The sequence below is a fragment of the Meles meles genome, chromosome 9 (genome assembly GCF_922984935.1).
Source record: "Meles meles chromosome 9, mMelMel3.1 paternal haplotype, whole genome shotgun sequence".
NCBI lineage: Eukaryota > Metazoa > Chordata > Mammalia > Carnivora > Mustelidae > Meles > Meles meles.
Genome location: NC_060074.1, coordinates 664,076 through 679,643, shown reverse-complemented (window position 1 = coordinate 679,643; position 15,568 = coordinate 664,076). Strand labels below are relative to the sequence as shown.

The 15,568-nt window shown below is 39.5% G+C and overlaps 1 protein-coding gene across 2 annotated transcripts in view; it reads left to right on the top strand.

The window, feature by feature from the left end:
* Positions 1-15,568, top strand: part of CALCRL (calcitonin receptor like receptor) — a 97,275-nt gene that overhangs the window by 71,544 nt on the left and 10,163 nt on the right. For both annotated transcript variants that reach the window (XM_046019648.1, XM_046019647.1), the window contains 4 exons: positions 7,112-7,238; positions 10,182-10,335; positions 11,923-11,983; positions 12,068-12,134. In XM_046019648.1, coding sequence (XP_045875604.1) covers positions 7,112-7,238; positions 10,182-10,335; positions 11,923-11,983; positions 12,068-12,134 — 409 coding nt within the window. The remainder of the gene's footprint in view (positions 1-7,111; positions 7,239-10,181; positions 10,336-11,922; positions 11,984-12,067; positions 12,135-15,568) is intronic.

The window sequence follows — 15,568 nt, the reverse complement described above, 5'->3', positions numbered from 1 at the left end:
ATTATACCAGTGGGCACTTTAAAAAAACAAAATTAAAAAACACAATTTATAAAGAAATTGTTATAATTTTCACATAGGAAAATAAGTAAACAGTGAATGAAAAATTTTATTAAAGGTATTAATATAATTATATCAAAAAATTTATGCTTAATTAAACTAGCCCAAAATAATAAAGCTCTTTATGCCCACAAGATACCATCTAGCTTATTCAGTCCTTGAAACCATAGTGATGAATTTGGGACCTTGGATTTTAAGACACTTATACTATGTACTCCTCAAAACTGTCTACCAGAACAGTCGAAGCCGCCATCTACTGAAAACAACCGTCCGCTGGACAGCAAGTAATGGCAAGAACTAGAAAGAACATCACAAAGTTAGTCCCATGACAGCACAAATCATCTCTGCTTTTTTTTTTTTTTTTTAAACACATTCCGGGGCTTAGCATAAGGCTTTGCTCACAGTAGGCTCTTAATACATTTTTGAGGAATGAAGGACATGAAGTGACTTGGAAGCTTATTTCTAAGACTGACTTTCCCATGACTTATCTATGACCTTGGACAAGTCCCTTGAGTTTGGCCTTTGTTGTCTCCATCAACAAAGAAAGGAATTCGAGCAAGACTCCTTAAAATTCTAATCAGGAGGAGGATCTGTGTAAAACAATATAGGATACTCTGTAGCTGGACTGAAGGAAGACACAGATTGCCTCAGAGGATGCTGAATTGAAGGGTTAATAAAGCACGTTCAAACAGTCGAGAGCACTAGAAATTGTAGCTTTCTTCCCACCAACCTGGAAACACCCTGTAGGAGTTGATGTTTCACACGAAATCACTGTGTACTGAAAGCTACCAGTATCTCTCTTCTGCTGTTTGCCCCAGTTCCCCAGAACACAGTCGTTCGTGCTTCGTCTTTGGTAGAGGTAACGTTTTTGGGGGTCTGCTAATCCAGGGTTTCTGACCCGTCCTAATAAAAACCAAGAACCAAACAAAAAAGTTGATTTCGGGTGTTGTTTGTTATGTTTATTTAGAAAGAGAAAAGTCTCCTACTCATCCATGCTTTAAATTAGAAAGAGAGAGCTCAAAATACTATTTACCAGATATTCTTCAGTTTTATGTTAGAGCCAGAGGAAAGAATCAGAGCGGGAGATAAAAAGAGAAGGAACTGAAAGGGAGGGGAACAGAGAGACAGAGCTTTGGGGTTTGCCAAGCCCTGAGAGGCAATGACTCTTACTCATAATGATCCTTAGAAAAACAAAGCACAACCCTTTAGAAAAAAAAATAAACTTTACCAGAATTAGTTATAAATTACATTTTAATTACTGTTTAAAATTGGAGAGCAGAGCAAATCTGGCTCTGACTTTCAACCCAGATAAAGGGCTCCGTCTTCTTGCACATAAAAGAGCACATACAACATCTGACTTGTATGGGGGAAAATGGTTCTTTTTATTTTTGACATCTTAATTGTTGTCAACTTTTAGACTCTGATTCCAAGTAGTTTCAAAGCCAAGTTGCATATTTGCAACTATATAGGCAGTGATGTCATGTTTAGGTAATTGAGATAGTTTTAAATAAAATTCAACAAAAATCTATCCAGTTGATAGGCTAAACTTCCTTAATAAGATAATCCTTTAATGCTTATATTTCTGCTTTTCAGGACAAGTGATTCACTCTCACCTTTTTTTCTCAGATCTTGTCTGAACATGCCCAACCAATGCTGTGAACACCTACCTCAATTCCAGTTTCTTCACATGTCTCTCGAACTAGAACAAAGTATGGTTTTCTTCTTTAAGCGACACATTCGTCCTGAAAACTGTTCATGGTTCAATCTTCAAATCAATTTTAAACAAAGCTAACTAGTCAAAGAAATCCTACATAGGAACATAGAGAACAAAAAGTCTTAACTCTATAAACCATATCCTTATGTTTTTGTTTTGGCAAATTAGAACTTTCACTTCCGTAAGTTGTTGAAAACCAGGCAAATCTGCCCATCAGAGGTTCGACAGCGGCCGAGTTCAGAAACAATCAGCCGGTGGCCCTGAATCACATGGTTCAAGGCCACTGGCGTCATCTCGGCGTTCTCAGCTCCTTGGCGCGCGTCAGTCCTTGGAGGCAGTGCCGTTCTGAGCACATTTCATTCTGCTCTATGCATCCCAGGCTTCCCTCAACCTAACATTGAATATTGGTAATTTTTCATGTACCATTTTATTAGAACATGCTCAGTCTATTTCCAAATTAATGAGTTTTGATCAATGTGCTGAAACGTCTATCCCCCTCAAACTAAACATGGTGAGAACTGAAAAGTCTTAGTTGGAAGGCTTTTTAGAAACACTTGCTGTGATTATGTAATAAAGCACTGTAATTCCTCATTAGTGTCCGATCTGAATAGGGCAAGAGAGCGGGAGAACTAACAGATTTACTCTAACAAAACCAGCTCTGCTACAAGGTAACTGCTGTCACTGGTTTGCGGTGAGGAGTCCCAAGTATGGATACGTAAAGTAAATAACTGAATTAAAGATTTTGGACTTATTTTAAACAGCAAATTTATTATTTAAAGCTGTAACTGAATGGTAAAGGTCACATATTTATGTTAATCTTTTTTGACAAATATGCAACTTCTTTATAGGTGTAATCTGTTTGGCTTGAGCAAGTTGAAACGTGAGTGCTATTTAAGCATAACTACATTTTCATGGGAACAGAATGACAAATCCTTCTAAGAAAACACATGATCCATTGCTTGAGGTTAAAAGGATAGTCATTTGAATGGATTAAAACTTCATAATTTGAACTAGAGAACATAAATAATATACCATTGCCCTCCTCAAAGTCATAACGTAGGTTGCAACTGGGTTTTCTACTCTTGTGGGCACAGTTTGTTTTGCTAGACTGTACGCACAGACATGACCGCAGAAGCGGAGAAACCACAGTAAGTCCTCCGACGTGCCGCGTCCTTGCAGGAGTTGGGGAAGACAAAACCCGGACGTGACTGGATAGTACACTGCTAACACTACCAGAACATTAAAACGGAACACAAATGAGTATGAGCTTTATAATCAAAAAGTCTTTTAGTAAATTATGCTCTTCAGTTTTCTTCGTCTTAGAATAGGGAAAAAAAAAAACAACGTGGAGTCTTGCCTATGTCTTTACTCACATCGTTCTTTGCGCCCTGTAAAAACTCTAAGCTCAATTTTTTTTTTGAACTTTGACTTTGAGTAACTTCTTAATCTGCTTGCAGTGCTTTTCTCCCCTATCTTCTCCTGTTTCAGGTCTATCTTGAGTCTCCCCTCTGGCTACAGTCTGTATTTCTTAATTCTATTTTAATTACTAAAAAGCATATAACACTCTCAGGAATTACGTGATGTAACTTGTATATTTATCCCTACCGCCACGTGAAGGCCATCTATAATATTCAGAAGTGTTTCCTCAAATTCTAGAAATAGTGTCCAATATATTACTTATGCATCAATAGTTATAGTGATTAAATTAATATTAAAAGAGACGAAAGCCTGACATTTTCTTAAAATGCAACATTCAAGTTCAGCAGATGACTTAATAGGGTTGTAATCTGGAGCAACATACTGACCTTCTACTGAAGGCTAATGACGCTTCAAGGTTATTAGATGACCTCATGAATGTGAAGTACTTACCTCTGGGTCCGGGGTATTCTAAAAGCTCAATAAATGGTGGCAGCTATTACGATGAATTTTATCTCTGAAATCTGGGGGAGTGTAAGAGTCACAGGTATTCAGAAAGCCCATTTCTCCCCTTGGTTTCCTGCCCATCAGAAGACCAGGGAGAGCTCTGGCATGGGGCAGCTCATACGTGAGAAAGCCATGTAGCCCACAACAGGCGCCCGTCTGCTCCTTCTGCAGCCCGTGTCCAGCAGCTGCCTTAACGGAGGAGCCGCGACAGGCAGGGGTGAGGGGGAGGGAGTGTGACGGAGCTAGAGCAACCACTTGGCTCCGGGACTTGCGGGGACCACCTTGGCTGACACTCTTGTCCTCTCTCTAACCTGACGGAGGGGATCACCGGCAGCCTCGGAAGCCGTCGGTAGAGCTCGTACCTAGCTTAGGTCACACCTAACCAGGTGAACCGTCAGCTCCGTGTCCCCTTCAGCAGACAGCAGATGGCTGTCCTGCGTTTCCTTTTAACACCTTGGTTGCCTTCGGCCTGCTCTTCTGGCCGTGACCCAGCCGGCACGAGCTTTCTTCCCAGATACGTGGTCTGTGCTTTCTTGGGAAACGGCTCAGCATTACGGAGTTAAATCCGTTACACCCGCGTTGAGAAAGCAGGACCCTGCAGCCTGGGTAGTTTTTACCTTGCTTGTGTTTGCTCTTTTTGTCACTGATTTTGCTCAGGATCAGGACTGAGTGAAAGCAGTCCGGAAATTTCTCCCTCACATCCAAATGGGAAGCAAAGGCAAGTGTTTTGTTCGTGTTGTGGCCGAGTTTGAACACGGAGCAGCTCAGTACTTGGGCTGCATGCGTTGCCTCAAGGTCCTGCTCTTGATTTCGGCTCGAGACTCTCAGGATGGCGCGTCGGAGCCCGCATGGGGCTCCGGGCTCAGGGGGACTCGCCTGAGATGGTCCCTCTCTCCGCCTCTTTGCCCCCCCCAACCTGTGCTTACTCTGTGTTTCTCAAATAGGTAAATCTTTAAAACTTGGGGCCTGTATGATAATGAAAGCGGTCATGTGGGGACAACTCTGGGAAGGAGGAGACTCCTTGGGAAACTAGTCCGTTTGCTCCATCGATTGCCCTTCCTCATAGGAAACTGTCTTTCCAGTGCTACATTCTTCTGCTTTGCGACGAGAAGACGGCACTTCACTGTTCCATTGTGCTACTTAGAATGTGACAGTTTAGATGACAAAGGGGAACCTTGATGCTACTGTGTTATTTCTGAGAGAAAATCCTTAGAGAACTTGACAAAAATCAGCCGTACAGTAACCATGTTGAAAAAGCAATAGCTCACTTAACGTGCTGAGATCCCAGGCTGAGCACTAGACAGGGTTACTCTCGCTTCACCTTGCGGCCAATCCCAGAAGTACCATTGTTATCCCTATTTTACAGATGCAGAAACTAAGGGTTAGAGTTTTCAAGTAACTTTCCCGAGGTCATAGGGTCAGGGGGTAACACAGTTCAGATGCAGTCTCAGGCCCATTTCAAAGCTGTCTTTGGAGTCTGTACTGACGGACGCTACCCAGGCCCAACAGGCTGAAGGAGAACTGGAGTGGGTGGAGGCCTGACCCGCGGAGAGTGAAGGACGGCTGCGCCGCGGCCTTAGCCGCCTCTACCACCTGCTTGTCAAATCGCATCCCGAAACAGGGTCCTAAAATAATTGTATGCAAAAATATGAAATGGAGACAACCCAAACCCACAGACCACATTTTCTGTTCTGTGGGTCTGCTCAGAGGGAAAGAGGTATTATAACTCATAAAGAAAGCAGAGCGCTTTTTGTAAAACGTTCTCCAAGTGTATAAAACAATTGTTTTAATATTTTGAGTAAAATAAGCACATTTTAAAGCTTAGAGTAGGTGAAACTGGTTTCAGGTTAACATCTGAAAAAAACCTGGGTATTTTTAGGGTTTTATTTAGACAAACCAATGTGTTTATTACCAAGTTCATATTTTGGTTTCCATTTTCCAATTGATTTTATTCATACTGATGAACTTACATGTGTTAACGAATATGTTTAGAGAAAAACAACATACATAACTAGAAAAATTTGAGCATTTTTACCATTAGACATTGATAGAAAACGCATGTCAGATAGCATCTGTCTGCATTTAAGTTGCACAGAACCTAGAGGATGGAAGAAGCCAAAACAATAGCCACAGGCTAATATTACAGATCGTTGGACTCACACAAAGTTGGTCTGTTTTGCAATGGTTCAGTTCGACACAACCATATGAGCAGCTAAAGGGGTTACCAAGGTTTCTAAAGCAGAAGTGTTTGGTTTGCATTATACAGGCTAGATTATCCATGTTGACCACATTAGTTAGATGGTTTTATAAAACACTCAAAATAAACTTTATTTCTGTATTCTGAAATGATTCCATGAATCTTCTTAAGTATTTGTTTGGATTTTATATTAAATATTTTACTTACAAAAGGATTTCATTTTTCAAAACTTTGCCCATATTATGGCATTATCTTGGCCTTCAGAGGGAAAGATGCAGTATTTCAATTTATCATAGAGTAAGAGAGTAACAAGCAATTTTTTTTTTTTTTTTGCTAGTGGACCTACGATAACTACATCTTTAGAAGCATAGATGCCAGCAGGTCATTTTTAAGTCATTAATGTTCAAACCAGACTGATGTGGGAGGAGAGTGATCAAAAAAGTGGGAATTCTGAGAGGAACAGAAATATTCACTATCACAGTGTCGAGAGAAGGAAGCTTCAGTGTACACAAAAAATTAAAATTGTTTTCAACGAACTACAGTTAGCATTTCCTTTTACTTATTTTTCTTAATATTTTATTTGTTTATTTGACAGACAGAGATCACAAGTATGCAGAGAGGCAGGCGGAGAGAGAGGAGGAAGCAGGCTCCCTGGCAAGCAGGGAGCGTGATGCAGGGCTCGATCCCAGGACCCTGAGACCATGACCTGAGCTGAAGGCAGAGGCTTAACCCACTGAGCCACCCTGGCGCCCTCATTTTACTTACATAAACATTCATAAACAGGCTTCATAAACAGAACAACCTATGTGGTATAATGAAAACAGCATTTTCTGTGTAAGATTCTGACAGACAAATCCAAAGTTTTCAAACTGATTACCTGCAGGATCTTTCTATCAATTAACTTCACCGAACCTGAGTTTCTACATTTTCAGAATAAATCAAAATATTAATCATGTTGAGAGATTCACAGAAGAAATGTATGTAGAATATTTGTATGGGCAATTTTCTATTCTTATGAATGTCTGCCTGTCCTGAAACAACTCGTTTGTCTCTCTTTTAAGGAACTATAGGTTTTCCCTAATTAAGATTTTATCGTGAGTCAATCTTGGGGAGAATAAAATAATTCTTCCAGATTTGGAACACCTACTATGAATTGTGAATGTATCTTCTTTGAATGATTATTAATAAAAATAAAATATTTGATTTCTTTTGCCTTTTAGGAGCCTAAGTTGCCAAAGGATTACCTTGCACAAAAATCTGTTTTTCTCTTTCGTTTGTAACTCTGTTGTAACAATCATTCATCTCACTGCAGTGGCCAACAACCAGGCTTTAGTGGCCACAAATCCTGTAAGTAAAATGAGGTTGTGCCCTTAGGTTCAAGAGGTTAGAGGGAAAGAAATGTTGAGGGTGTTGGAGTGCGGGGTAGCGGGCAGGGATCCCGATACACGTAAATGTGTGTAAGTACCCGTATACGTATCCGAAGGTCTGGCCTCTGAGAGTAATGTATCTATACTCTAAAGGTAAATACGTCTCAATCTTTCCAAGCTATAGAGGTTGACTGTCAAAAGGAGGAATACATTTCTTGCTTCAATTATTTATACATGTTGTACACATCTTCACCTCCTGTTATGGCTAGAATCCTCCTGCTGGTGGGACATAAGGTTTATGAACACGTAACATATACTCCATAGAATTTAAAAAATCAATCAAAACAACTAGCTACAGATGTAGTTAGAAAACACAAGGCATGAAAATAGAAACATTTTAATTAAATTATATATTTGGGATCAAGTGACTTTAAATAGTTCATAAAACCAGGGGAAAATGAATTGTACATCCCCTATGTAATGTTAAAGGGCCTTAACATGAAACTTTTAAAGGACTCTACCAGGTCCTGGTATCTCAGCAAATATTTATAAATTATTTCCTTATCATACCTTTGGAAGTACAATTTGTTTTTCTTTAGAATTTTTTTTTTAACTGAAGTATAGTTCACACATGCGTTTCAGGCGTACAGCCTAGCGAGTCAACAACTCTGTATGCTCTGCTCACCACAAGAGTAGCCCCTCTTCATCTATCATCCACCAGCAGCACAGGGTCGCTGACTGTCATCCCGTGCTGTCCCCTCCATTCCCACGGTTCACTCACGCCGTACCTGGAAGCCTGGACTTCCCGCCCCGTCTACCCAGTCTACTCATCTCCTGCTCCCCTAGCCTCCATCCCTGGTAACCGTACATGGTTTGTTCTCTGTATTTTGGGGTCTGTTTCTGGAAGCACGATTTTTAGGATGAGTATCGAAAGACACATAAAAATAAGTACAGGGACTGTCATAATACCCAAAAGCCATATTTTAAAACATAAGCTAAAATTTACTTGTGTAAGTGTATATATTTTATGCAAACTATATGCATATGTGAGCTGTATTTAAAGTATCTGCATAAATAACAAACACATTTCCAAGTATTTAAAATTATCTGCTCTCATAATGTTTATAGTATCCACACTAGAGTTTTGGATATGGGTCTGTGGAAGAGCGTATGTATATATGGTGTACGTAAAGTAGTTTTTTTAAAGATTAAGTTATCTATTAATGGAATCACGGAAGGGAAGGAATTTTCACTCAGTGGTCAATAAACAATACTTTCCTATGTGTTTTACGTGTGTTTTAGGATAATTTCCAAAACCCTACAATTCCCTGCCTTGTTTGCACACGTGTGTCCGGATTGCTTGATCTCGTGTCCGTTCCACTCCAGCCTCACTGGGTGAGGAGACACCCTGGGATAGAACCAGCAGCATAAAAAATTGGCCGATGATCTACCGCTTTAGAGCGATTTTCTCTAGAGCAACGAGATCAGAAGTTTTGCCATGAAGCTGCAGGACGAGAGTCCAAGGCTCACGTTTAGATATACCTTGTGTTTAACGTACAAATTGCGAGTTGTAATATATTTTTAATATATTCTTGGAAAATTTATTGTTTGTTTATATCAGCAACGCCCTTCATAAAAACACTTTTCTGAAGCATGTTTTAAGTTCTTTTTATCATGGTGGCTTACAGATAAATTTTTTACGTGAAATCAGGAGTAAGAAGCCCAATTAGATATGCACGCCTAAAAACTGTTTCTAAATAAAAATGCTTCTAGGTAAAAATCTGAAGCTGAAGTCCGTTATTTCTATATAATATAGCTGAATAACTCACTTTTACCCTTGAGAAGAAAGACTTTGTTAATATAACGTGATATTTGACATCAAGGTACTTAAAGCTTAATGTATGCATTCTGCCAATGTGTTTAATGGAAGAACGGGTCTTATAAATGCCCTACGGCAGAAGGCATTGTGTGTAATCATGAAACAAAATAGTAGTTACAAGACTTGTGTTCAGGGTATAGCTTTGATTGATGTTGCATGAATATTAGCAAATCACTTAACTTCTCAGTTTTCTATCTGTAAAATATGTGACGATAAATTACGCCACACAGAATTCAGGATTAAATAAAATAACATGTTAAAAGTATTTTAAGCTAACTAATAGGCACATGTCATGATTACTGTTCTATGAGAACCCAATATTTATTTTCTAGTGTACCTCCCTTCCAATTTTCTTTTTAGTGAAAAAATATTTATTTCACAAATAATGATAATTGCCACTAAGTATTTATTGACCAGACTAGAGCCATTGGGAGTAACTGGCCACATATTTCTGAGAGTTTTAAGTTTACTCTCCTCTCTAAGGAAGCAAAATCAATCTCTTACTCCTTCATGCTTATTTTACCCTGTATTTGAAGCTTCCTCTTCTGATCTCCTAAAGAATAGAGAAGAGAAAGTGAATATCTCAGGAAAAGAGGAAGGAAACCATAACTTTTTCTTCTTTTTACTTACATGAAATCATCAACCTCATATATGAATAATATAAAATATGAGCCCATTAGGTTATCATTTACTAACTAATTGCATTGGTAGCAGTAATTTGGAAGACTTTTAATTATTGACCATTTTTCATGAAAAAATGTATTTGGAAAATACACCTCCATTTGCTGTAATAAATTTGGAATTTACACATTTCCTGGGAGGTATACCATTATAAAACTTTAGAGTCAGTGTTTAAAAACTTTAGAAGCCCCATCAGATCAGGATGAAGACTGGCATTTTGCAAATCATAATTGTTAGTATAAAGATTTCTCATAGAGGAGAGAAAGTTCCATGTTTCTGTGTAACTAACCTAAACTAGACCATTGCTTTACATGCGAATTCATGAACAACTAAATATTGATGGCTTTCTTTTTTTCCTCACAGGTTAGTTGTAAAGTATCTCAGTTCATTCATCTTTACCTAATGGGCTGTAACTACTTTTGGATGCTCTGTGAAGGCATTTACCTACACACACTCATTGTGGTGGCTGTGTTCGCAGAGAAGCAACACTTGATGTGGTATTATTTTCTTGGCTGGGGTAAGTGCTATTACGGGTGTCTGCTGACTCACTTTTTAAGAAAGCTCTCAGGGGATGCAGGGCTCCTTTGTAACAAAAATATACTTATTATTAATCATTCTTCAACAACATCAGGTGACCAACCTTTGCTTATTGCTGTAAATTGAAATATTTAAACAAAGAACCACTGACTCATTGTTTTCATAGTCACAGGTCAATAATACAATGTTGTTGGGGTTTTTCTATTCAGTATCCCAGTGTGTGTCTTGGCTACGTAGGCAGTGGCCAGCATGACAGAGCCGAAGTCATGTATTAGGATCTAGTCTTCATACTGTTCGACTCTCCTTTTTCCTTTTGCAAAATGAGGGCATTTGGCCAAGCCAGCTTTGAAATTCCAGTCAAAAAAAGTTCATTTTTTAAAAAAATGTCATTTTTATCTTAAGAACAGAGGGAGCAGTAATTGAATAAAGGCACACAAAAGAGCTATTTTTCCACAGAATCTCCTGACATAATATTATTCACAATGCAAATGACACATTTTAACATATTTTTCCCGTTTTTTCGGTTTTAATTATTTCGAGTTAGTTAACGCTCAGCATTGTACTAGTTTCCTGTGTACGGTGTAGTGTTTCAGCACTCCATACCTGGCCCTGCAGCCGCTCCCCTAGGCCCACTGTCCGCTGGCCACCGCCGGTTTTTCTCCGTAATTAAGAAACTGTTCTTGATTTGTGCCTCTAGTGTATTTTTAAAAACAACTAGAATAATTCAAAATATGAAATGCTGGAAATGAATTCAGCTGGACTAGTTTCCAGAAACATAACTGAACTTACACTTACCTCTCCTATGTCCATCTACCGTCTACCAGCCGGACAACAGACACAGCCACGTACAGTCGCGCGGCAGTGTGCGCAGTACAGTTAGTGTAGCTCAGCTTCATAAACATTGATTCAGGGGCGCCCGGGGGCTCAGTGGGTTAAAGCCTCTGCCTCCAGCTCAGGTCATGATCTCAGGGTCCTGGGATGGAGCCCCGCATCGGGTTCTCTGCTCAGCAGGGAGCCTGCTTCTCCTCTCTCTCTCTCTGCCTGACTCTCTGCCTACCTGTGATCTCTCTCTCTGTCAAATAAATAAATAAAATCTTTTAAAAAAATTTTCTTCATTTCATGTTGGAAAGGTCGGATTTAGAATGCTAAAAACATGAAAAACACCTAATATATAAACCATCTCTCTCACTTGATCAGTCTGAACTTCCCACGTCAGACCATCGATTGAATAAATACCAATTCCATATCATAGAAAATATACCTGACTTCTGCTAAGCCTTGGGGCTCAAACAGCACATTTATGGACTTAGGTTCTGAAATGCACTGATTCAAAATGACTTCTATTAGGAGAAAACACACACAAGACACCCAGACCTGGATATAGAAATACCTGATATTTGCCATATTTACTGCTTGACTATACAGGCAATAGTACTCATTAAGCATATAGTGACCAGTTATTTTTGCTCCCAGAGTCCTCTGAGATCCATATTTTGGGACCACATTATAGGGATTGCATCTACAGAGAAAGTTGCCTGTTAATTTTCTTTTTGTTTGATATTTACAGGATTTCCACTGATCCCTGCTTGTATACATGCTGTTGCGAGAAGCTTATATTATAATGACAAGTAAGATAATCTCTCTTTCTGATTTCTATTGCAACTAAGTAAAATGAAAATCTTCAACATAATTTTGCTGTTTTTTCCCCCAAGCTGCTGGATCAGTTCTGATACCCATCTCCTCTACATTATCCATGGTCCGATTTGTGCTGCTTTACTGGTATGTAACGAAAATTTTCCTTGTTTCATCATTGTTCGTATTTCAACTTTATTTCCTGACTCATCTGGCCTGTGGTATCCTTCAGGATCCTGGTGGACGTAAATGACATGCTCGCAGTGTTTAATTGAAGAGAGTTTAATGAAGATGTTAATTTGAAGTGTTGGCAGGAAGAGGAAAGGAGCTAATTCATCAGGAATGGCCAGGCACCAGGGACCTGCTGCAGGAAGCTGTTAATGCTCTAGACCTACAGAGAGGACACAACAGCGTTGTGGGGTGTGGGCTGGTGCTGGGAGGCGTGGCCCAGCAGGAGGTCTGGCCTGAGTTGGGAAACATATCTGCTGCCCAAACCGCAGCCTGGCAGGGAAGAAGGAGGAAGAATTACTCAAACATCTCTCTTCCCTGATTGTTCAGTTCTCCCTTTGGCCAACGCAGCAAATGTCGGAAAGCAAGAAGCCTGGGCAGGGGCGCAGTCCTTTGAGGTGCCTCCGAGTTCTCTGGGACACAGAGCAGAACAGAGAAGGACAGAGGAGAGATCTAGTGAGGGAATGGCAAATGGGAAAAACCACACACCTATGTTGGTAATAAGAGTCACAGTCCAATTAAAAAAAGACTTTGATTTGGAGAAAGAAGGTATTGTTTCAGATGATAATGATCATCACTCAGTATGAATACACCCATCGGACATTTTTAATTATGGTTACAGGGAAACAGAAGTCACATTCAATGCTTGTATTACATTGTGTCCATGGGGAAATAAATTCATGCACATTAACATGGTTTTTTTCTTAAGCCTTAGAGACCAGGATGCAATTAATGCCCAAGATTACAATTACAGCTGATACTCAGTTGTACAGAGACACATAAAGGTGTTACATTTCTCAGTTAAAGTTCGGAACTTCCTAATCCTTGTTTTCAAATTCTTTTTTAGACAAAGATTCTTCTGTTATTTTACTATATTTGCTAGTTGCAGTTTAGCGCACGATGATGGTAAACTAGTGTTGGAGCCATTCTCAAAAGCATGTCACAATTAGAGAGAAACTTCTGGAGGCTGAAGGCCTGGGCTTGACGTTAGGCAACTAAACTAATCACTCTGCATTTCAAGTGTCTCACTGGTGAAATAAAGAAGATAATAGTACTGATTTTTAATCTTTTAAAAAAATTAACATATAATGTATCATTTGTTTCAGGGGTACAGGTCTGTGATTCATCAGTCTTACACAATTCACATTTTTAACAAGGAGCCCAAGGAGTTAATAACTATAAAGGACTTAGCCTGGCATGTATAAACCTCTCAGTGCGCTTAACCTCGTTGTGTTTAACCTCCTGGTGCCGTTGTTTTCTCTTCTGTGATTAGGGAATAAGGAGAATAGATACCACGTGAGGCATTGTAAGAATCAAATGAGATCTATCTCATCAACAGTGCCTAGAATATAATAAACTCTCCCAAAAAATGCTTTAAATAGTTTCTTGTAATTTCGACATGATGCTACGATTCTGCTCTGAGAACTGTTCAAAGAAATAAGAAACACTGTTTGGGCCACCCAGGAGCTTACAGAACAAATATGAGGCAAAACGTTATTACAGGAGACCTGACCGATTCTTCAGAGCGGCAGTTCAAATGCCGAAACCAGAGAGGTTCAGGAAATTAAGTGAAAGCACCCGGCAAATGACAAGTGTAATCGCACTCGGGCCGTCCGTGGAAAGGCCCCGCCAGCCACTCCTGGAAGGGCAGGGAAGACAGTGCACTTGAGAGTGGAACATCACACAGAGATATAACCCACCGAGCTGCTCTGTAAGAAAGAAAGTGAAAATCCACAGTATTTGCATAAATCATTTTCCATTTTCTTGCTTAAAAAAGGACAGGAGCCTATTTTTCTAACAGCATAAATTGTTCTGTCTTTGTTTAGGTTCTAGGGCTCTTCACTGGTTCTGGCCAATTCCAAGGTCTTGGGAGGGGCCTTAGCAATTGTTTATATGGTCACATGCTTAAGTACAACTTTTATAAATAAAATATTTCAAGCTCAATCAGTTTGTTTCCATTCAGACTTCCCTGTCCTATTTCCTCTTGAGCAGGACGGTATTCAAGTGGCTGCAGCACTTTTGAGCTCTTGCCACAGGGAAGTTGAGAGAGGATACGTTTAATTTGTGTTCAGTGAGGGATTTTTAAGTCAGTTCGGTGCATGGGTAAGTGGTGGCTGGCTGTTCTCGTCTGGGATGGCTTCTCGGAACCCTCCCGCAGTCGCTGTGCTGGGGTACGTCGCTTCCTCTCATGACCCGAGTGTGGCACCAGGATATGAAAATGTCCTGTGGGGCCTACCAGTTACGTGATCTTTCTGATGCTGGAGTAAAAACAGGTTTCTTTTCTTCCCCTTAACTAGTTTTGCTCTAAGATAGATGAAATTCAGATATAGTTCATCTGAGATTTAAAATTCTTCTTCCATTCCTATTCAAAATAAATGGAAGTATTTGCATACAATAAAGGAGGATGACTTCCTAGTTTCGCATTTTAACATCAGATTTGTCATTTTGGAAAAGCACTTTGCATTTAGAGATTTTCAAAGAATGAGCATCTAAATTGCAACATTTCTACTGATTTTATAATTTATGATTTTTGCATGTAAGGATTATAAAATATTTTATATTCTAAATTTATAAGCTGATAAAAGGGCATTATTATATTTTCTTCCTGGGTTGGTAGTAATTTCCATTTAGTCAAAACTTTAAAACAGCCATGAGTGCTTAGGAAGGGCCTGTAATAGGACGGGTGGGAAGCAGCTGGTGTGTTGGTTCGTCGTGTTTCATTCTTGCACCTGTTGAAATGGCTTATTCTGCTTTTGTCTTCAGCAGAGACATTCCTGCGCCTACAACCATGTTACTTTTCATAGATGTGTTTCCATCGGGATTGTAGTGAATTTGGGAGCATATGTTCCATTAGGTTCTCCAAGAATAGCAATGGACTATTTTAATGCCCAGTTATTTTCATAATACCTGCCTTAAACCAGCAAATATATGTTATTTATTCATTGTTTTCTGTATTAAATGAGGTGCTATCATTATTATTCCAATTTACTGAGGTGAGCAGATATACATTACCTACAGCATGTAGTTCAAGTTTTAGATTATCGAAGCACAGATTCCAGAAGTCAGGGTGAAGAAAAGCAACGAGGATATAAATAACCAAAGAGCCCTGAGGGCTCCTCTGGAGTGAATAGCCACAATCTTAGGGAAGATGCAAAATATGGGCACAGAGAAAACAGAGCGGCATGAAAGGTCTTGACTTGAATGAACGTAAGACAGCCGTGTTCACGGTAAGAGAGCACGAGATGTATCAAAGCAGACTCCATTTCCTGAGGAATTAGTTACCCACCTTATAACTTTGACATTTTCTAACTCCCTTTCAAAGAGAATGATTTCTCTTAAGGAAAGTTTTTAAC